Raw genomic sequence first — 22716 nt, forward strand, 5'->3', positions numbered from 1 at the left:
CGAGCTCGACATCTCAGACTCGGAGGTATTCAATAAATCCAAAAGTGAGACAGTTAATTTAAGAGTAGGCTTTTATTCTAGCTACAAACACAACACAAAAACAAATACTTTCACATGAAAGTGTCCAAAATAAGGCAACAGGATACACAGTGAGCTTCTCCGCCTAGAGACCAATACGCCCACCTGACTCCCATAAAACTACAGATCCCAGAGATATGAAGGCCGCTGAGGGGGAGGCAGATGAATGGTGACGGCAACGAGTCACGGCGGCAACAGTCCACTCTGTTCTGACTGAGTCAACGAGCCAAAGACAGGTGAAAATAACTCTGAATAAAATGTAAATAATAAAAAGCTAAATCACTTCACACTTATTTAATGTAAATGGGCCTTAAACCTTCATATTAAATAATCTCAAAATCACTGAAACGCAGCACAAGGTTTTAAAAGGACAGGTTCACATTTTCTCTAGTACAAACAAAACATAAATAATTAACAGTCTTCAATTGTTCCCTCGGTTCATACTGGCCACAACCTTTGTTAAAGCACAGTCCAATTTAAAGTTACAGTCTTTTTCAGTAATTTCCCCTTTAGTTACTGAGCTACAGTGGAGAAACAGAAATAAACACTGTCCTGAGAAACATAAAGAGTAAACTTTCTACTGTAAAGACTGCAACCACTGGATGTGGTCACAGGCTTTGTGAAAATAGCTCAAATTGAAATATACAAAGAAAATGTGCACAGATTTAAAAAATGAAATCCACAAATAATGACAATTCCAGTGAAATAAAATTAATTTGTATTAAAAGATGGATTTACTTACATGGGATAAAGAAATCTGCACAAACTGTGCATCAACTCAAACTCTGGACAATTTTGACCAAAAGGTGAATTAATAGCAAGTGGTCCTCACAGTGCTAAACTGACTGTACTGAGTGGAGGAAGTCATCAGAGCTTATTAGAAGTGTGAATGGTGCAAATGCATGAGTAATTTATTAAACTGTTTGATTAAAGGGAAAGAGAAACAGAAAAGTCTCTAGGAGGTTTGGCGACTGATGGGCATTAGCCTGGCTGGCTAGCGAGGCTAATGTAAAAAACAGTTTACCAACTAGCCCGCAAGTCAAGTACTTCACAGAGATGTGCAGATTACCTGCACTCTACCACCTGACTCTGTAGCTAATGCCTTAACATTGATTCCTGAAGTCTCACGTTAGCGTCTGACTATGATTTTGCCCTCATCTCTAACACTGAAAATACTTTAGAAAAGAAACTCTGCAGCCAGTGTGAACAGGACAAATGGCCAGGGACTATGAGTTTTAAGACTAGAACTTGACATAATGTGAACCTATCCTTCATCTAACAAAGCAAAAAAAGCGGTGAGACCTTCCATTACTATATAAATATAACACAAACCAAACTCAGCTACTAAGTCTACAACCTATACAAATGTTGGCTACTGCGGCACAGGAATAAAAACAGAAACAAAATCTACCAAAAGTAGCCATTGAAAAATAAATTATATCAGATCTTATTAAAGAAACAAGCTAAATGTATCTATACGCTCTGCTAATAATATAAATTCATGATTAGTTTTTTGTTAAGTCTTCTGCAGACCTACTGGCTCATTAGTGTAAGACAGAGAAGCAAAGCAGCAGCAGGAGAAGAGAAGGAGTGCAGAGTGTATCACCATACATGGAGCGGAAACAACACTCCAAGTTAAACTGAGGCAAAGTGCTCACCCCTCTACTTCTCTCTCTATTCAAACAGTAACATAAAACGAGGACACACATGTTCATATTCACAGCCAACATCTCACACACGCTCACTCTGCTTTCACACAATATTTGTGAAACCTGGTCTCTAGCAAAACACATTACGTGTCCATAAATAAGCCACTTCAAAACCTATAAAGAAAATAATTTACATCACATTTTCACAACAAGCGTCCGTTAGCTTCACCCTTTTTCAAAACAAGTACAAACTTATCTTGACAAGTGCTTTTTTCTATAAAACCATCCAGTAGGCACTGTGTCATTCAAACATGGGCGAGGTTATACCTATAGGGTAAATCAGAGTTACTAAAACCTAAACAGTCCCTTTGGAAAAAGTGGTTATTAACTTCAAGGAACATCAACAAACATCACTAAATCACCACCTCTGCAGCTAAATATACAGGTGGGAGTACAGTCACTGCGTTGTGATGGACAGAAAAGTCTCCACACAGCACTTAGAGGACGAACTAGTGACCGTTTAGATGCACAATGGAGGTGTTGTTTCTGCCAGTATGGGCCCAGTCGATTTGCAGTCGTCCATCACTGAAGTTCATTGTCAAGTCACAGTAATCAGTCCCCTTCAATCCGACATGCTGTAGACAACCAGCCTGCAGACATATGCAAATATAAGACAATCTTTGAGTCTCGCATAGAGTGAATGTTAACCAAAATAACCACATTTAAAATGTTAAAAAGCGGTTTTTAGAAATTATATAGCTGTTTAAAAAAATCATAAAGCTGTTTTTGTGACACGTTTTTAAATATTTACATAGGAAGGAAAGACGTTGCGAATGTTTGCCACCAACTGGCTGAAAAGTCATAAACTACAGAGAAGCAAACTGACAGTGTGTTGGTTTTGGGGCTTTTCAAAAATAAAGAAAACCTACAGTCTTATTCTTTAAGTGAGGCAGATCGCTCTACTGCACACAAGGAACCTTTTATTAAGTAGTTGAAGGAGATGATTGGTTGGAAGCCAATAAATATCTGTAGATCTATTTTAATGCCTGCAAACCTATCTGAGCACTTATTCCCATTTATAACCCTGGTATTTTTGGGGATAAAGGGAGGGACACTGTAAACTAAACTAGTGAATCATTTAAGATCATCAATCTTCCTTTAAGCCCACCTAAAGTCAGTGAGTTCAAACTTTTATTTATTGGTGTGCATCAACACTTTTAGTCATAATTACTTTTTTAAAATGTTCAAGGTCCTTTAAAAACCTGAGGTGAAGATAAAATCTACGTTATATCGACACCAATTTTCTCAGTGAGTATGAAGGTTACCTGTAGCTGTGTTTTAGTCGGTGTCCTCTTGTCCTGGGTCTTTCTGGGAGGCAGGGACGACAGTTGTCCCCAATAAGCCTCTTCTCACAATGTAGGGACACGAGGGACCACTGGGGATGTCGGCAAAACCTGTAGGATAAAAAGAGGATTTAGGAGACCCAGGTGAAGGCCAGAGTGTGAAAACACAAAAATAAAGAACACACCAGCTCCTAAATCCACAACGGTCTCATTTTTAAGGACTGATCCCAATAACACTGATACAAAAACAGTTTCTAATTTATTTATGCGGGCAGAACTTGAACACTGAAGTTGTTCTCAGTATCAGGCAGTGCATATGAACAAAAATGGAAATGTATCTTTTAACTTTTGGCTTTCACAAACATGTTTTAATGTTAATGTTAATTGTCAGATAAGTTTAAATTGAATTCTTTGCTTATTTGCTTTATCAGAAATCCACATCCCTCCCATTAAAACTGGTATTTTGAAAAACAAATATTCTCGTCATTGTAGGAAGACGGTTGTTTGCCATCAGACCCATATAATGGTTTTAAGAGAGAGAGGAAAAAACATCTTGTTTCTTATCTATGCAGCCAGTACAGTACTAAAAAAAAACAGGAAGGGGGAACTGCTCATCTGGTTCTATCAAATAACACTTTATCACTTGTTTATTTCCCCTGAATAATATTTTTTTAACTGAAAATGTAAGGACAATAGAATAACCACCATGAAGAAGGACTTTTAATGATTGTCCATTTGTTTTTAAAACACACCAACCTAAAATTACTCGACCCTGATATTTGAGATGGTCCGTTTTCCAGTTACCTTTCATGACAACTTCTGGCAGCCCATAAGGTTCATACTCTGTGTCATCAAAGGCGGCCGACAGCTGCGTCCTGTTACGGCGGATTCTTTCAGCCAGACGGGCTGGGTCGGCCGGGATAGGGAAAGAACCTGAAAACAACGTTTTGTTCCCCGACTCTGCCGTCGCAGATAATGTGACAGGAGAGACAGGAGGGGAAGCTACCAATTCATCGTCTAGTTCCTCCTCCTCAGTCTGTGTGTATGCACAGCGGAGTTCAGGTGCTGCCGGAGCACTGTGAGGATACAAACTGTCCTCTGTTTGACTGCTGGCACTTTTAGTTTCTCTGTTTGAAGAATCATTTGTTGTGTTTATTTCAGCCTCAGGATTTCCTGTCTGACACTCTGTTGGTTTGGTCTTATTTGATCCTGAGACTTTAAGGAAATCTTTGGTAACGTGTTGTTGATGTGTTTTCTCTGATGACATCAGGATGAGTTTGTCGTCTGTCTTCTCTTTGTACTGTTGTGGACACGTATCTGATTGTTGTAAGAAGCTTATTTCTTGGTTTTCCTTTTCAGATTCCTGCAATAAGAGACAAAACACATTTATTAAAAGCCTCCAAAGAATATGTGACCAACATGTGCACAACTGTAATTCAAAGCTGGAAACTAGAGCATTTTTAAGTTATATCTGAAGAAAAACAGGTGGTGTGAAATCTGGCATACATGTATAAATACTTCATATTTAGGTTTTCTGCAAAGACACAGAACTACGCAATTTGGTTTCAACTGCAGGGGGAAATATGAACAGCTCTATTTAAATCTCATCACATTTTCAGTCATTATTCATTTTTTATTGGAGACTTTGAAATGTATACCTCCCTCAAGACATAAACCACATTTCTGCATGTTCAGCTGGTTCGGTATGGACTGATTGTCTAGGTTAAACTAGCAATGATACAAAAATATTTAGTCTGAGGTGTACCGATTTAACCCCATCTTTATTTTTCCTATAATTATCACCAGATCACAGATCCCTCCAAGAAAATTCATGGGAAATATGTAGGAAATTACAGAAAGCAGAGTGTAAAAAGTGCCCTCACTTCTATGGACAGCATTTATATAGCTAGAGAATGTTTTCTAATTATATAGTCTAGGAATCCTTGACATAAAAGAGTCCAAAACAATTACAGTGGTCTCATATGTGAAAAAAAAAAAACACATTACCTTGTCAATATTGGCAGTGTCCTGAATGCACTGAGATGCAGACGTCTTTTTAGAGGGATGAAGAATCTTTGGTTCAGGACAGTTGCTGTGCTGCAGGCTTGTGGAGAAACATAAAAACAAGTTTCAAAAGTTAAAAATTCTAATTCATCAGTTCATTTTGTAAATGACTATCATAGCTGGAAGAAAACACGAGGTTGGTTGATTCTAACCTAAGTTGTTGTTTTTTAATCAGTCTTTAACTTTGGTGTGAGTGTGTTACCTGGAGAACAACATGCGGCCCTGCAGTTTGTTGGTGGAGCAGGAGAGGAATATCTCATCTTCTCTGGTGACGGTCACTTTACCTGGGCCTTGTTGATGACCCAGGTTCTTCACCTGAGCCTGATTTATGTCATCTGTGTGTTGCTGGTTTGACTGGGACTTTGAGATCGGTCCCTGAATCTCAGACTGGTTATTTGTGCTGGGAAGGACCTGGTCAAACGTTGGAGCTGGTTGGGAGGCGAGTCTCCACACTGCAAGCTCCTCTGCCTGCTGCTGGGTCTGCTCTGAGAGAGCCCATATCTTTGTCTGCAGCGCCATCACCTGGACAGGAGGAAAAATACAAGATTGACTGAGTCAAACAGTTTCAAATAAAACTAACTTAGGAAAAAATACATTAGAAATCCACAAGTCAGTCTATTGAGAACAGAAACCTGAACCTGGAACACCTATGTTATGTCATAAACCATCTGATAGAAACAAAATTGGATTAATGTTCCCTTATTAGACATTATTTTAATGTACATCTATTGAATTTAATTGTTTTTCTATTTAGCTACTTTATGTGATTAACCTGACATTTTTTTTCATCTTTATTGAATGTGTCTTGCTGTGATATAAGAACATAGCATACTGTCACTACCTGTTGCTCTAGGTGGTTGATCTGAAGCTTAGACATATCCTCAACTGCTTCTTCAGCCCATGTTGTCCTTTTTTCTTCCACCTTCTCCTCATTATCAAGTAGTGACTCCTCCCCTTCAGCGGTAATGTCACTCGTCAAGCTAGATGGAACAGCATTTTCTGTGTTTTTGATTTGCTTAATAAGGATTTGGTTTTCACTTAAAGCCTGTAAATCTGGTTTGGTGTCGTTTGAGATCGTCAGTGTCTCCATTTTTTCTTTCAGAAGTTGATTCTCCTGTTGGAGAGCAAGCAGTTCTGCAAACACATCTGCTGTTCCTCTTTCTTGACTCCATTCGGTGTCCCCCGTAACACATGCTGAGTTATAGTTACTCCGAGTTCTTTCTGAATCAACAGCGTCTGAGTGCTGCTTCCCTGACAAAAGTGCTTCACTAGCTTCCTCACTGCTAAAAGACGTTGGTGTTTCAGCCTCAGATGCCACAGTCTTTAGTTGACCCACATCTCTCTGCACATTGGAGTCGTCATCTGCCAAACTGACAGCACACTCCTTTTCCTGGTTTGGCTGAAGCCCTGATATCTCCACTGAACTCTCTTCTTGTATCTCTCCTTTTTGTTCTCCATCCTCCACTTCTTCGTCTGTCATCTCCATCGTTGTTTTTCTTTCCTCTTTTTCTTCTTCTTTTTTGGCCTTGAGTGCATCCAGCTCTTGTTTGTAGTGCTGCAGTTCCTCTCCTTGGCTGAGGAGGGCAGTCTCCTTCTCTTGCAGCTCAGCAAGAAGGCCTGAAATGTGCTGGCTCTGCTTTTCGAAGGCCATTGTCAGCTGCTGGGTCTGACGTGTCACCTGAAAACAAAGTAAAGAAAAAAAATAGAAAAATAGAATATACTAAACAAAAGATATTTGTTTCTCTAACATGAGCACTACAACTAAGAACACATACTCTGACAGTACCAGCAGACTGTCATGAAGACAATCAATTTGTCTCATTTATATACAAATGTATGCAGAACAGCACATCAGAACTGAATCAGTTTACTGGATCATGGGCCATTTGTGGTGTATAAATATGAAGTTTCTATGTATCTACTGTTCTTTAATTATCGTGATCACAAGAAAAATCTGTTTCCCCATAATTTACATAAGTTCATTAATTACAGATATTGTAACATGTTTGTTTTTTACTACTGTATAACTGTCTGAATTTGAACTTGTTAGGTTTTAGAGCACTTTCTAGGAAACTGCTCTAAGATCTAGTCAGATGATCTATTCCAGGTGGAGTACCTGTGGTTGGGTAAATATGTTCACGAGAACTGTGCTAAACTGTGGCTCTAAACTAGAGATTGTATATTTGATCACTGTTTCTGTTTTTGCAGTGACAACTCAAAAACTCACAGGAGGTGCAATGATTACATTCAGTGCACAGTTTTCTTTGCATCTTATCACAGAAAAATTAATTTTATAGAGTATGGACAAACTTAATGTACTACTTAGGGTTATCATTTACCTGGCTCTGTAGTGCCTCCAATTTAATCTGGTACTGGTTAGCACGTTCTGTCTCCTTTGCATTCTCCTTCTGGAGACGCTCCACTTCTTTTCCCAAGGCAGATGGAGTGAGCTCACCTTTTCTATGCTCTGACAGAGAAGACTCGGCCAGACAGTTTTGTTTCAGGGTCACGTAACCTGATTGCCCTTCACCTGATAGAGGAGAGAGTTCAGGATCTGTCACTGTTCCAGGTTCCTGGATGAGATCTGTTAACTGAGATACAAGCGTGTTGCGTTGGTTAGTGGACTGACAGAGAAGGACATGCTGCTCTGGTGAAGGGAGGTGCTTGTTGTCGCAATGAACGATGTTGGAGTTGAGTTTGTCATCGTGGAGAGTCAGGTAAGTCAATGGACTGTTGGCATCAGAAAGCTTGTCGTCTTCTAGTAAGTCTTCTTTTCTTCTGCGCTTCACCTCTTCAAGTTCAGCCATTTTCATGTTGAACTCTTTCTCTAGCTCTATATGTTTGTTTGTTATTTGATTCCTCTCCTCTTCCTCTCTCTTTCGTTCTTCTCTTTCCAAAGCTAAGTGGGCTTTCACCTCTGCTAACTGCTTCTTCAGCTGGATATTAAGCTCAGTCATTTCGCTTTCTCTTTCTTCTAGTGCTTTGTTACTCTCCTCATCCCGCTCCTCTCTCTCCTTTTCTCTCTCCTCTCTGTTTCTCTTCATCTCTGTCTGCAAAGCAGACATGGCCTTCTTCAACCTTTCTATCTCAGCCCTCTCACTCTCCAGCTGCACCCTCCACTCCTTGTCCTGCTCCTCTTTCTCCACAGCCTGGGCAGCACGTTTGCGGCTGAGCTGCTTGAGCCGGGTCCTGGCTTCTGTCTCAGCCCGTCTTTGGGCTTCCAGGTCTTCAAGACGTTTCTGGAGTTCTTCACGCACATCATGCAGTTCTGAACGCAGCATGTCGTTCTCCCTTTTAAGGTCTGCTGAGGCCTTGCCCTGCTCCGACATGAGAGAGGGTGTCTTTTCAGAAGAAAGGCTCAAATTGCAATTAACATCCATGGGGGTGTTAGTGAGCATCCCAGCAGCAGATGGCCTGCTTGTTCCAGAGCTGTCACACTCTATTGCCTCATTTCTACTCTTATTCTCTACCTCATTAGAGTTTGTTTTGTGTTCTCCTTTTTGTAAACTCTCAGATTCAGGTGACATAAGAACAGTGATGTGCTCAGAGTCAATGCCCTCTCCAGGCTCTCTGTCAGTCGGGTAAGATGTTGAAATCTCCACCCTTCGCTCATCCACGGTCTCTCTCTCTTCCCTTTTCCACTCAGCTCGGGTGGGAGCGGTAGGCCTCTTGGTCTGAGTTGATTGTCGAGAATGAAGAGAGTAAGAAGGCTGCGGGGTGAAACTCTGTCCAACAGAGCAAAACTGGACAGCTTGTAGAGGTTTTTGCTCTAGAGTTTGAAGGAAAGAAACAGAAATCTTTTTAAATTATATATAAATAAATTATAGGAATGCTTATAATTATTTATTTTATTTAGTTTTGATCAGCATTAACCAGCAAAGGACAGTGAGTAAGAGAACTATTAATTGGGTGCACAGCCACTATACTACTACTATAAATGTCCATCATCTCTTTGCTTTAAAAAGCAAAAACGATAAATTAGTCAACACAAAGCAAAACACTGAAGTCTTACCAACTCCTAACCTACAACAACTAAAACTTAGCACATTGGCATAATTATCATCAGTAAATATCTCCTGACCTATACGTTTTATTGGTTTATCGCTTTCCCATCCATCACTCACTACTCACCCTGTAGTTCCTTGAGGAGACATAGGGCGTCGGCTCGCTCCTCTGCCAGTCTCCTCCCCTCCTCTTCCAGGGCTCGCTCTCTCTTCTTGCTTTGCTCCAGACTCACAGCCACACCCTCTGCCTCACGCACCGTTTCCTAATGTGAGGATAAAAAACACAAATGAGGAGGACATTCATGAGTACATTCAAATTCTCCAACAAAAGGATTTACTTCATTTAAAGGTTTGCACAAAATGTTCACATAGGTTGAAGCGAGCATTATGAAACAACAATGTCTCCTTAGATGTGAAGATAAATATTGTATAGGAATATGTTTGCTGATTTTTTACATTTGCTTCTTCTAAAGTGTTTCTTTTTTCTTGCTTTACACTTTAAATCTTGGCCACTAATAACCAGAAAAAAAGTGTGCAACACTGCCAAGTCTGTATTGCACACCGCCAACAGGAGTTCCAGCCAAGATATGATTGTCATAATTATGTATTCAGAGCAACATATAAACACCAAAGTGTCATAACACCAACAATATAACGTAATAAGCCACAGAAAAAGATGCAACAGATAAATGCAGCATTAGCACAGATGTTGAAACCTGTTATTCGTGTAATAAACGCCCATAAAATAATTACTGTGAAATATGGTTGTGTCAAGCTTTGGTCTGGGATTTAATGTGTAGTTTTAGAAAATGCTGTGATGCATGAGGACATTAGTTTCTGTTTGGTGCATTTCACCATGCAGGTTAAGCATTTTACAGTTTTTGTCACCCCTGAATACAGTAGGATATAACGGTTTTAATTCACTGGGAAAGTTATTGAAAGGAAAGGTAATTTAAGAAAATACTGATCTATGTAGCTTTTTAAAGTTCTCTCTAATGCTACACCTTATTTACGGTTCAGTTATCAAAATCTCAGACATATGGCACACTGAAATGCTAATTAAAAATGAATGCATAATATACACCCACAAGCTAATGAATAATTGAGACATACAGACCCGACTTACTAGACTTGACCATCAGTAGCATGTCTGTGTGTGTTACCGTCAGTTTAGCTTGGGTCTGTGCTTCTTTCTTCAGGCTCTCCTGCAGCTGCCCCTCCGTCCACTTCAGTTTCTCTTTCAGCGTGTCCAACTCTTTGTCCAACGCCTGCTTCTGTAGAGACAGCTGTTAGAGGATATTATGAGTCAGTAGCTGCTGGAAAGTAGCAAGGAAAATTAAATAAAAGAAGGTGGGAGGGAAATTATGAGGGAAAAAAGATAAGGTAGAAACGACAAAGATGAAAAAAAGAAATAAATGGCTGTTGTTGCAGTTGCAGCTCTCAGGATCAGAGGAGGGAACAGGAAGCAGGAGAGCAATCAGTGATCAATGGCAAGCATAAGTTGTGTCTAATGTACTGTCTCTCTGAGGAAACAAAGACAAGCTGATCAGCTTCCCACCAGTTCTCATATAACAATCTGCTCATGAGCAGTGTGTGCAATGCATTAATGTAAAGTTATATACAACATTAATGCAATTTTAGTACTCACATTAAATTTACCAATTTATCAAATGGGTTGTTTCGTGCATTGAAACTTTATAGATTCATTATGATTGTTTCTTCTAACTTCATGTAAGGGTATAAATATAAGCAAACAGTACAACATATTGCTCAAACATGGAATTCAATACTGTACATAAACAGAAAGATTATGTTTTTGTTTTTCTCAACCCATATTACAATTAAATCAGATTCAGGATGAGTTTTCTGTGACAGCAATTCTGTTGACTAATACTGACTTAGCCTGCTGTTTAATAATGATTAAACAAAACTGTTTTGGGTTCTATGTGGTTAGTCATGACCCTACAAACTACATGGGTATGCAAAACCTTTAGAGTAAAACACAAATTCTGACGAGGAAGAGGTGTAACCATGTTACATGACCTAACCTGCATTGTCAGCATCTGAATGCCACAGACTTTATATGTAATTTGTTTCGCACAAACTTTACCTCTATTGCATGTTTACTCTCTGACGCTTTATCAGATATAACTAGATAGCCTCTGTGTGGTTTATAAAGGCCCTACAGTATGGTTTAAGGAACACTGTCGGTAGCATGAAAGCTCATTGTTAAGAATTTTATACTTCATCTAAAAGTGTCGGAGTTTAGAGTTTGAGATTAACATTTGTGTTATTGTTGTGATAGAAAGACAACACCACAGCATTCATTCACACAAAAGAAATCCAAATAAAAAGCAACGCAATGTATAACACCATGTATTACAGGACAAACACATTCCTTCTCCTCCAGATTCATGCAACTTCCTTAAACACACACCCTCATACAACTCTTTGAATTATCTTCACCTTCATCCTGCAGCCACGCCTTCATACCTGTCACAATCAGAACTCTATTTCCCACACACGTTATGAGTCATAATCTTGTGTCATGCTTCAATAACAAAAGCATTCTGCACTGTCAAAAACAGTCACACTGTCATTACCTTCGCTGTCATTCACCTTCAATCTTTCCACTAGGGAGGACCCAAGAGGAGAGAAGGATGAAGTGGAGAGGAGCGGGTGGGGAGGGAAAAAAAGGGAAGTAGAAAGACACAGAGCAAGAGAGTGAAACACAAAGCAAGAGAAAAGGGCAAATTGAAAGTGTGGGAGAAGGACTGAGATAAGTTCAAGGACCTTTGGTACAAGTAATACAAGTCCCAGGAGAAAGAGAGAGAGAAAGAGGGAGAGGGATATAGACAGAGAAAGCATGAAAGAGAAACAGGAAATAGCTGAAAAAACAGACAGACATGAAACTAAATATAAACAATATTTACAGGATATAATTTTGGTCCCAAGTTTCCATTGTTGATACAGATCTGATTAACTTTTGGCAAACATACGTGTATGGATATGCATATTAGAAGGCTTGTTTTCCTTGTCCATGTGTGTTTTGTTTATATATATGTGTGTATTTACCTTGTCAACCTGGGCCTGCTGGGCATTGTGGAGCGTCCTGGCTTGCTGGAGCTCCTGGTTGAGCTTGTTAATTTCTTGCTGATGCTGCTTTTCCACACATTGTCTCTCCTTCTGAAATTCTATCAAATCCTGGAGCCAACAGACAACAAAATGTAGGTCAAACATATTTTCTAAGAATGGAACAAGAAGCAAAATGGACACATCTACAAATCTGAAATTTTCTCATTTCCTTTAGTTATTTCTTCTAGCACTTTTTTGTCTTTCCCATCAGTCTCACCTTCTGATGTTGTTTCTCCTGCTCCTTAACACGCTGCTGGTGCTGCAATCGGCTGCTCTCAGCATTTTGTCTCTGACACTTGAGCTCCTCTTGCAACTGCTTTACTCGTTGTTCAACTCCGGATGCCTGCAATACACACATACACATGACATATACTATTTAATAATTGAAACATGCTCTTGTGTTTTAATATATTCATCTGTGTCTTAGTGTGTATATCCATGTTCACTTCTTTGGGCCTTGGTTTAATGAGATGTGTTCAAACACATTTGTTGTTATAGTTTTTACTTTGTTAACCTTAAATATTCAAAATTGACATTCACACATGTGGAAAGCATTCAAATTGTGAGAGCCCAGCATAGCTACTCTGAACAAACAAGATAATTAGTAGGATCACTGGCAGCCACTCCCAGTCTCTCCTTAGCATTGTGCATCGTTTGTCAAAGGTAGCATTTCACAAAGTATCAGCTGGATTGTTTTACAGCACAGAACTGAATGAAAGCCTGAGGGAAGTCAAAGAGAAACATTTTGACATCTGAGGCCAACACCCTTATGACAAAAACTGCACAACTTCAGGAATATATAGATCAGTAGGATGTGTAAGAAAACTTTTTGCAGAAGTAGTAATACCACCAGTAATATCAACCAGTGTGTTTTTACCCGTTCACTCTCCTGGGCTATGCGTGTGAGTGTTTTCTGCAGGTTGAGCTCCTTGGCAGCGAGCTCCTTCTTGCACTGCACCAATTCACTTTGAGTCGTCTTCAACATACTGTCCTTCACAGACAGGTCCTCCTCCAGAGAAGACACACGTCTCTGAATTTCTGATGAAGTCTCTGATGGATGGACCAGACACACAGAGACACATACTGGTAAATAAAAACAACAACAACAACAACATAAAAAAAATACAGAAAATCCATTCATGAGGAACATGAACTCGCATGATACAATGCTGGTGAACATACTGCACACTGTTTTTTAAACTTTGTTGTGCTTTGCTTTCTGCCAAATAACTAAATGTAAATGTAATCTCAGAGTGGGCGTGTTGCAACTGCATAATAAAAACAATATGCCTTGAGACCGTTTCTCATCTTCTAATGTGTTAAACAATACCTGTGTTTATGAAAGCTTTAAGGTATTTACTAAAGATTACATACTGTCTGCATTACTGCCAAATGTTCCAGATGAACAGTGCTCACAGGTTCTACTGTAGATTACATCTAAAAGCATGATATCAGTACAATCTTAACAATGTGCTGGTTTGTTCTAGTGCAGGTTGTGACCTAGTTAAAAAGATTAATTCTCCCTTCAAAGTCAACTTTTTTTTACCTCTAAGTACAAATTCCAAACTAAAAATACATTTTTTGAAAAACAGAAATTATTTTGAAATTATAACCTGACCAAAGGTCAATCAGAGGCACTAAACTAGTGATAAGATGATACTCTCTTAAAAAATGCAGGCAAAGGGGAAGAGTCGCAAAGGCCAAAGATAAATATATAACAGAGCCGCTGCACCAACTAAATAACAGTGAATATAACTACAGGTCTTCATTTAATCCTTTGGAGAACATGAAAACAGCTCACTGAGATGTTAAGAATGGTTTCATGTACATTGTTAACTCTCCTCTTGCTATACGCTTTCAAAAGTCCATAAAGATGTACAAAATCCACCAGGCACACTAACAGTGGAAATTAATCTTTAACAGAACCTTGACCTAAGTGTGCTTTTTATTAAACCTTTTGTGACATTATCTTCTTAAATTCAAAAGTCAACCATTGAATTAAAATAGCAGTTTTGTCCAATATTGGCTAATGTATCATGGCTACTGTTGATATAGGATCTTTATACGGTAGCACTGGTCAGGAGAAAGCCTTAGACACTAAGATTTTACACTCAAAGTTAAGACCTGATGCATCCAAGTGAGTTAACTGTCAAATTGACTGAATTCTTACAAATAGTGAGTTTTAAATTTGAAATAGGTGAAAGGTGACTGAGTGGAGAAACAGGAGAGGAATTATCAGTAAGAATTTCGTTCGAGAATTGATTCTCACACCTGACCATGAACAAATGAGGTCGATCCCTAAAGAGTGGCAAAGTACATTTTCTTTCTGCCCATATTCCTTTTCCCTCTAATTGTACAACACCGCTAAACTTTTTAATTGAAGAGATGGTTCGCAATGACATGACTGTATTTTTCATCAACAGATTTTATTAGAATCACAATTGAATGTAATACTAATTTAATAAGACCCTACTGCTGTTTACTGAATAAATCCTTTATGTGTGACTTAAATTATTACAGTGAAGGGGAGCATGATAAAAACACGGCCGCAAAAAGCCAGTGAAAAGAGCACACCTAAAGTAAACACTGCACCACCCCTGCCCTGCTGTGTCCCAGCAGCTAAAAGAAGCACATATTGTTTCACAGTGGACTGTCCCCTTCCTCCGCTGAATAAACACACATAGCTATGAGAATGATGTGCGTTATATAATTTTAAAGTGTACAAAGAGACACTAGGAGCAGTCAAAGGAGTCTCCAGCTGAGTCTGTGATTTCTACACAGCCTTTTATGTAACAACTGCAGCTGCTGCTGTTTTACAGAGCACATGAGATACAGCATTGCTTCACTTAATAATAATTATTTCTCAGCCTAAGTTAATCCTCCCTGACAAAAACCTCTATTGTTGTCCAAACACTAATAAAAATTAGCTAACATTGAACTGCACTCTATCACATTAACAACACAGTTCTTCAGCTGTTCCTTTATTTTTTTTTAAAAGAACTCTATATGGTGTAGTTGTGAGCCATTTGTGAGAATTTGTTGACATTATATGTAAAATAACACTGGTGTTTTTATTTCAAGACTTCAAAATCACACTTAGACTAAAAATGTATAAGCAACATTAGGTTATTCTGCAGAGATTTTAGGCCATCACTAAGGCAAAATAGAAACCAGCTGTGACCGAGCTTTTTGTTGCTGTGACCTACAGGCACTAGAACAACTTTGCTATTGACATAACGATGGTCAACAAGATTGACTTTATAAACAGCATCTGAAAAGTCATTTGTCTGACACTGTTTTTAAAAATTGCTGTAAAATCTTGTATAGGAGCCATACATAAATCTATAATATATGTAAATATAGATTAATGGCAATAAATTATGAAAACAAAGATATGTCTCACAAAGTAAGACTAATTTAGACCGGGTCTGGGTCTTAATTAGTAAAATCACTTAACTAACTTTCACCCAAACTCACTGTCTGTCTCTGTCCTGGGATCGTTCTCCCTCCCACAGGCTTCCCGCTCTGACTGGCCTTGACCGACGACATGAGTAAGGGGAGTCTGGGGAGAAGACGGGGATCGTCTTCTGGCTGCAGGCCTGGAGTCATCACGTTCCCATGGAAATGCAGCTAAGGGAGTGGAGAAGGTCTCTGACTGGGGCGAACTCTTGTACTGCTGTCGTGGCAATGAAGCCGTGGGCATGTCTGAGAACTGGAGCCGCTGCTGCGAGGAGAAGAATTAGATAACAAGAAAGAAAATAGGTACAATTCATATACACACAATACCTCTTCTTATCCTGTATTTTATTGAAAGATTACATCAATAATTTGACTCAAACACTTTCTGAACATGAAAAACAAAGTGTGAAGTTTAGAATTCACAGACCGGGTGTCAAGTGAAAATATTTTTTCTTTCATTTTCTTTTTCACCTGCAAACATATGTGGTTTAGGTTCAGTCTGAGTCCGAGTGAGATCCCTCAAAAAGACCAAAACCAGCAATGATTTAACACTCCTGACAACAGTTTAAAATGACAAGTGAGCCATTGTTTTGCTCTGGTTGATATTCTCCTTTATTATGTTTAACAAGGGTGTAGTTATTCTGAGTCCATTTGACATAAATTATCCTGATACGTAAAGTTTTATAAATCTAAAGTGTACTGCTTCTGTTTTTAAAAATGTAAGCTACAGACTCAGAAGTCAGAAAGAATTAGGTGGAACTCTGATATTTACTGAATATGACAGAAAACATGGAATAATGTCAGCCAACCAGTGACCCGACTTGTAGAACAAGGTATACCTTAATCTTAAGGGTAGACGATAAGTCAACACAATTCATCATTTGTTTTAGTTTCTATATAATAAAAACAACAACAACAGCTTTTATCCTTTAAACAAGGACCCATGACAACAGAACTGTTTTTAGTAAATTACTTAGTCTGTGGAAAAAAGAAAAAGAACGAAGAAAAGAATAAACAGAGTCTCTAGTTCTCTAGTTCTTCACCTAGAGAACAACAGGTTTAAATCCAGCAAGCATAAGCTCATGCTGGTACTTACTCGGATGTGAAGTGCCCCGCTCTGTCCTTCATCTCGCTGCCCTGGCCTCTCCTCCTTTCTGCTACCTACAGGGCAAAAACACAGCATCTAAACTGGACTTAGGAGCTAAAACCAATTACAAATCCTAAAAAGAAACCACAGGAGTGAAGAACCCAAGTGGTTTAGTGATAACACGGCAAAAAGAAATCTAACTGTCCCCGGACAACACAAGGTTGGGAAAGAGAGGGAGTTTATTTTTAACCCCACTGTTCACTTGGGACCCTTGCAGATTTCCGTTTAATTTTTGAAAGTGTATTATTGACAGGATCAAAATTATTACAGAGAATAAGCATAAAACTTATTAAGTTATAGGACTCTACCATTTTGTTCCCAGGGTGAAGGTGTATTCCAGCAGGGTGTAGAAAACAGAGTGGTATCTGCTGACCTGCAGCTGTTCTGCAACTTCTCTAGCTCTGCCTCCAGCCTGCCAGAGACATGGAGAAGAAAGAGGGGGAATGAGTTTAAGAAAAATGGGGGGGGGGTGGAAATGTCCAAGTCGGCCTGGACATTAAATAGACATTACCCTATTAGCGCCCTAGATCAAAGTCAGAGTAATGTCCATAATAATAAAGTAAAGTTACCTTTAAGTCAATTTGCTTGGCACAACACTAGAAAATATCGGAAATATTTAACCTGGTTTCTGGTGTTGCACAGTGCTTATCTCCTCCACAAAACCGCGGTTTTATACATAGTGAGTTGAATTCTAATAATCTTCAATGTGCCGTAAACAAATCACTGATTTCTGCAGTTTATTTTGGGGCATTTTATGCCTCTACCCAGGCACCACTCCTCCCTCATACAAAATGACAATTTTCTCCTAGTTAGAACACGGCTGACACGGACAATCTCCTGTTGTTGTATAACAAGTACCTGTCTGGACCTAATTCTTCAGACACGGTCCAGAGTTCATATATGAAAATGGAGAAAACAGAGAGTAATATTTCAATCCACTGGTGCCAACCTTTTCACTTCTTGGGTGAGTTTGTTGTTGAGGGTGCGAGCAGAATCTAGTTGGCCCTCCAAAGAGCAAACTTGGGCCTGCTTGGTTTGAAGCTCCTGGGCAAGGCGCTCTCGGCTAGTCACGGCTGCCTTAGCCTCATCCCGAACACTCTGGAGCTCTCTCCGCATGGAATGGAGCTCCACACGGACTTCCTCATACTTGTCAGGAAAGGAAAGAGAAAGAGAAGGGAGCATAAATTAGAATTATGAAATCTAAAGGCCTTTGTTGAAGATTAATATTCTTATTTATAAGGTTTCTTATAAGGTACATATCTCTATTCTTGTCCCAAATCCTTCACATATACATTCACTCATGGTATGTTTGCAGTTATTTTTTTTGTGTGGAACAGCACCACAGCATAGCATCAAGAAACCAACATGGCTGCCTGTGTACCTTCAGAGTTTGTTTTTCATAGCTGGTATGAATGTTATCCAACTGCAGCTGTTTCTGCTTGTTTTCTCTGGACAGTCGATCCTGCTGGACTTGAAGCTCCTTCACTTTTTGCAGGACTCGTCCAGACAGCCCCACTGTCCAATCCTCCTCAGCCCAGCTCATCTCTCTCTTCCTGGGCCTGGCAGGGCGGGAGAATAGCAACATTAGATTTTACCTACCTACATTACAAATTTGCATACATTAGATTTATTTTTAATTTGTTTCTAAGATTGTATTTGGCTTACACAAGAAAATGTGCCAGCTAACCTGAAATATTCCTGCTTGACAACTCCAGAATCACATAGTTTCTGGCGCCATGAGAGCGAAACAACCAGCAACACACACAGTCTGAAAGGGAGAGGAAGTACAGGCCTTTTAAATAAGGTGCAAGTAATTTATGTAAATTTGTGCTGTGACAGAAGATCCAATCGATACCACATGTATCATAATCATGTTCATGTATAATCATCTGTGCCTCTGGCAGCGAGTCTTGTCTTGAATATGTTATGTTGCTAAGGCTTTGAGGCCCTCAGGGAGACGCTGGTTGTCACCGCTGGGCAGCTGTGACTCAGTGTTTTCCAACACAAGCCGCCTGCAATGTTCCAACAGCACTTCAAGTTGAAAATAAATCCCCTCTCTCTCTTAAACTCCTGCAATACCAGTTACATGTTCGCATAAAAACTGGACCTTCTTGCTCCAAATGCATCACATCTGACAACTGGTTAACTGTTGTAGGGTTAGATCTACTAACACTGCATTTACCAGAACTGTGTAGATATGGGTAAACAATGTGCAAACATAAGCAGTTTATATGTAAGCACTGGAATGAAGAAAAGCCTGATTGAAAAAGAACCTGAAGAAACGTGTGAGGTTTATTCAGAACTCAGTTCTGACATGTACTCCAGTCTCAATGTTATTAACTCTGTGACTCCAGTCAGATAGGTTCTATCATAGCTCAAAGATTATGTCACTGTGTTTATGGTTTCTGAAAACAAGAATGGCAAAACTGCACAGACAAGTGTATTATATGCATAATACCCAGAGTAGCTACTAACACTGTAAAGATAACTTCTAAAAGAGAGTGTGACACTTTTTAGGTCGACATGTTAAGCCTGGCATTATTGATTATTGAGAAAAAGACACTGGTTTAAGAGGGGGTATTTGGGTTAGAGCTGCAACAAAGTTCTCTGAGAAGTATGAACGAGATAAGGTTTAATCAATTATAATTAATGCCATTTGCCAAATTGGATTGTTGTTATTTACAACAATCTAATTTGACTAAAAATTTGAGCTTTTCATGGTTAGAACAACAATGTGCTAACCAAGCACCTGCCTCTGGGATTGTCCCTCCTCATGTTTCCTGTTTATATCTACAGTAAATGTTTTTTAAGGGAAAATATCATAAACAATCTTTCAAAAAGATGCAGATATTCAATATGTGACAGACAATAAGGAATAAGTAGATGCAGACAAAGCAAAGGATTTTGTAGACACCCAAATAATTGAGTCATAAAAGATCTGGATGTCATTACTCAATATGAAAACATTAGTAAATAAACACAGCTGCATTGAAGGTAGAAGGATTTTAAGGCTGCATTTACTAGACTATCTTTGTTTGCCACTCTGGCTTCGAGTTCAAGAACAACTATCTGACATTACCACAACTCTCTCAAATGTATATACTTAGCAGCCACATTTTCAAGTACATCTGGAAATCTGAGTGAATATTTTTAGTAGGCGACATCTGTGATAATTTATATTTTTGTACCTATTCATTTTAAAGTTTTGCCACAATAAATTAACTGTATGTGAAAAAGTAGTTTAATAAAAATGACAAGGCAAATGTCAATGAGAAAACGGTAATAAAACTGTCACGTTTAAGAGAACTAAAGAAAGTAATGTTAGTCACACCTTGTTATACATGTGTATTAAGTGGGACAGAGCAGGTTTAGAGAGATGTGGATGGAGGAGGCAGAGACACAGAGGTTGGACCCTGGCCTGTGCTGAACCACCGTCAGATCACGAGGTTCAAACACAACAAAATAAAACTAAGAACTTACAAAGACCAAAAAGTAAAAGTCAGTTTACCGTCCATGGTGAGCAGTGACAGTGAGTGGGACCATGTCCGCTGAAGACACACCTTTCACCGGCTGCTAGTTGGGTCCATCAGCGGTCAGTGACTGACAACTTAGCAAAGATGCTACAAGCTAACGCTCACTGAAGCTACTCACCATTCACTCTGGAGGGCTACAAAGGGCGCCAGCCGCCGGGGAGAGTCACACCGAGCCGCGACAGGGCTCTGACACCGCTGGGTACGAGAAAACAACGCTGTCCGGTTCGTCACTTGGACAAACAGAACCGGGCCGACACCAAACGCTGACGGACGGTTTCCATAAGGGACGAGAAGCCGCGCGTCTCGTGCAGCTGACACCGAACGAGACAGAAGAGGCGCGCGGCGGGGCGGGGCCAGTGACGTAGAGGTAGAATGTTTTGGGAAAAGTCCACGCGGCAGGATGACCCTCTGATGACCTCTAGTGACGACACGTGTCCACATACAAAACAGCACCTGTAATAATAATAATAATAATAATAATAATAATCATCATCATCATCATCATCATCATCATCATCATAATAAAATACTGCCTGACAGTACATATCGTCGCTGCTACGGGGCTTCAGTCTCTTGTCCAAGAACACCTCAGCAAGTAGTAAAGTTACATTTAAATCTTTCTTAATCTATTACTGATACACAAAATGAATAAAAAAGAGCAGTAAATATAAATAAAACAACAATTACAAAGTATTTACAAAATATTTACAGAATTGTGTAGCGCATTTAAAATATATTAACAAATCTGGGCAAGACCTGTGCAGTGTTGTTATCAGTAGTGTAGCATCAAATGTAATACTATCTAAATACATTCTTAGTTGAGTACTTGTACTTTTGTACTTTAAGTACATTTTTAGGCATGTACTTAGTGCTTCAACCTGATAAAAGTTTGAAGTGATATGTCTTTTTCGAATAGATGTTAAAAAGGTGTTTAGGGGTATGAAAGTAATTTTTTAAATACATTTTTTATTGATATTTAATTTCTATCTTTGTATAAAAATCAAATCTTAGATGACTTGTATTGATGATGGGAGAATCAGACCGCTGAGCAAACTCTTCTCCGGCACATTTCAAAGATTCTCAATAGGGTTGAGGTCTGGACTCCATGCCCATGCCATCAGGGAAGAAAAAATCCACTGATGGAATAACCTGGTCATTCAGTATATTCATGTAGTCAGCTGACCTCATTCTTTGGGCACATAACTTTGATGAACCTAGACCGGACCAACTGCAGCAACCCCAGATCATAGCACTGCCCCCACTGGCTTGTACAGTAGACACTAGGCATGATGGGTGCATCACTTCACCCTCCCCTCTTCTTACCCTGATGCACCCATCACTCTGGAACAGGGTAAATCTGGACTCATCAGACCACATGACCTTCTTCCATTGGACAGTTCTTAACCCAGTTTTAATATTTTCATGATTCTCCTTAGATGTTTTCTTTGCCTAATGCATCCCAATAATTTGACCCTAATCCCAAATAATGTTCAATAAAAAGATGATTTTATTACTTGTAGCCTAATTCACGAAGACCCGACACGAAAACACTGTGTTTGACAACAGAAGTAAACTTTATTGTTATCTAGTGCCATGTTCTGATATGCTTAATAATCAAATAAATTAAATGAACAAACACTAGTCAAATAATAACAAAAATACACAACTACTCCTGTTCTATTACAGCAATAATAGCACCCACAGTAGACAGCTGTAATTAGATTATAACAGTCATTACAACCACTCATTCTTCCCAGCAGGTTCTGGATTTGAGTGTAATCTGGGATTTGGTGGCTCAGTGCTGAGTGGTGTGGAAACCCAGGAACTAGCCTGCAGTTACCTCACATCGAAGACCATATGATGGCTGGTGGACAGACTGCTAACGTCTGAAAATGTACAAGCGTGAGAAAGACAGATTAGTTATGCAATTGTTGTGTGGCCATGACAATCTTGTAATTACTGTCTGCACACAGGGAGACCACTTTGCACCTCCAGTCTGTTATTTTCAAAGACTCCGCTGACTGTAATGGCAGAACGTATGCTGGTTAAAATTTTTGTCTGTCCAGGAATATTTTGCTCAGATGCAGTAGAAGTGATTTGGAGTCTCCTTATGCTAGGTAGTATCTGTCCTGCTTGTGTGCATGAGCTGAAAGTTTTTCCCCAGCTTTAATTTACAGCTTTACAATTAAGATACAATTAAGAAACATCCTAAATAAAAATTGTAAATATGAAATATAATGGCATATATTAGCCAACGCTCCCATGCTGTTACATAAATACCCCAACTACATACTGACAGCCTTA

General features: G+C 39.2%; 1 protein-coding gene across 1 annotated transcript; it reads right to left on the reverse strand.

Moving 5' to 3' along the window:
- Positions 1-53: 53 nt before the first annotated feature.
- Positions 54-20732, reverse strand: si:dkeyp-115e12.6 (centromere protein F). The gene is made up of 19 exons (XM_026357687.1): positions 20531-20732; positions 18567-18647; positions 18261-18438; positions 17829-18025; positions 17188-17291; positions 16829-16893; positions 15751-15997; positions 13151-13323; positions 12491-12616; positions 12214-12342; positions 10302-10424; positions 9266-9401; positions 7474-8903; positions 5976-6812; positions 5337-5656; positions 5078-5174; positions 3875-4433; positions 3053-3181; positions 54-2377 (listed from the first exon to the last, which is right to left on the reverse strand). The coding sequence occupies exons 3-18, from the start codon at positions 18420-18422 to the stop codon at positions 3066-3068; spliced, it is 4821 nt and encodes a 1606-aa protein (XP_026213472.1). The 5' UTR covers positions 18423-18438; positions 18567-18647; positions 20531-20732; the 3' UTR covers positions 54-2377; positions 3053-3065.
- Positions 20733-22716: the final 1984 nt, after the last annotated feature.

The sequence above is a fragment of the Anabas testudineus genome, chromosome 10 (assembly GCF_900324465.2).
Source record: "Anabas testudineus chromosome 10, fAnaTes1.2, whole genome shotgun sequence".
In the NCBI taxonomy this organism is placed as follows: domain Eukaryota; kingdom Metazoa; phylum Chordata; class Actinopteri; order Anabantiformes; family Anabantidae; genus Anabas; species Anabas testudineus.

What these genes read in the sequence shown, in the direction of transcription:
- si:dkeyp-115e12.6 (XM_026357687.1), bottom strand. Translation starts at nt 18,422, where the DNA reads ATGAGCTGGGCTGAGGAGGATTGGACAGTGGGGCTGTCTGGACGAGTC. An exon ending in GGCCGCATGTTGTTCTCCAG is followed by an intron (nt 5,175 to 5,336) that starts GTAACACACTCA and finishes TTTCTCCACAAG; the next exon opens with CCTGCAGCACAGCAACTGTC. An exon ending in ACACTGCCAATATTGACAAG is followed by an intron (nt 4,434 to 5,077) that starts GTAATGTGTTTT and finishes CTCTTATTGCAG; the next exon opens with GAATCTGAAAAGGAAAACCA.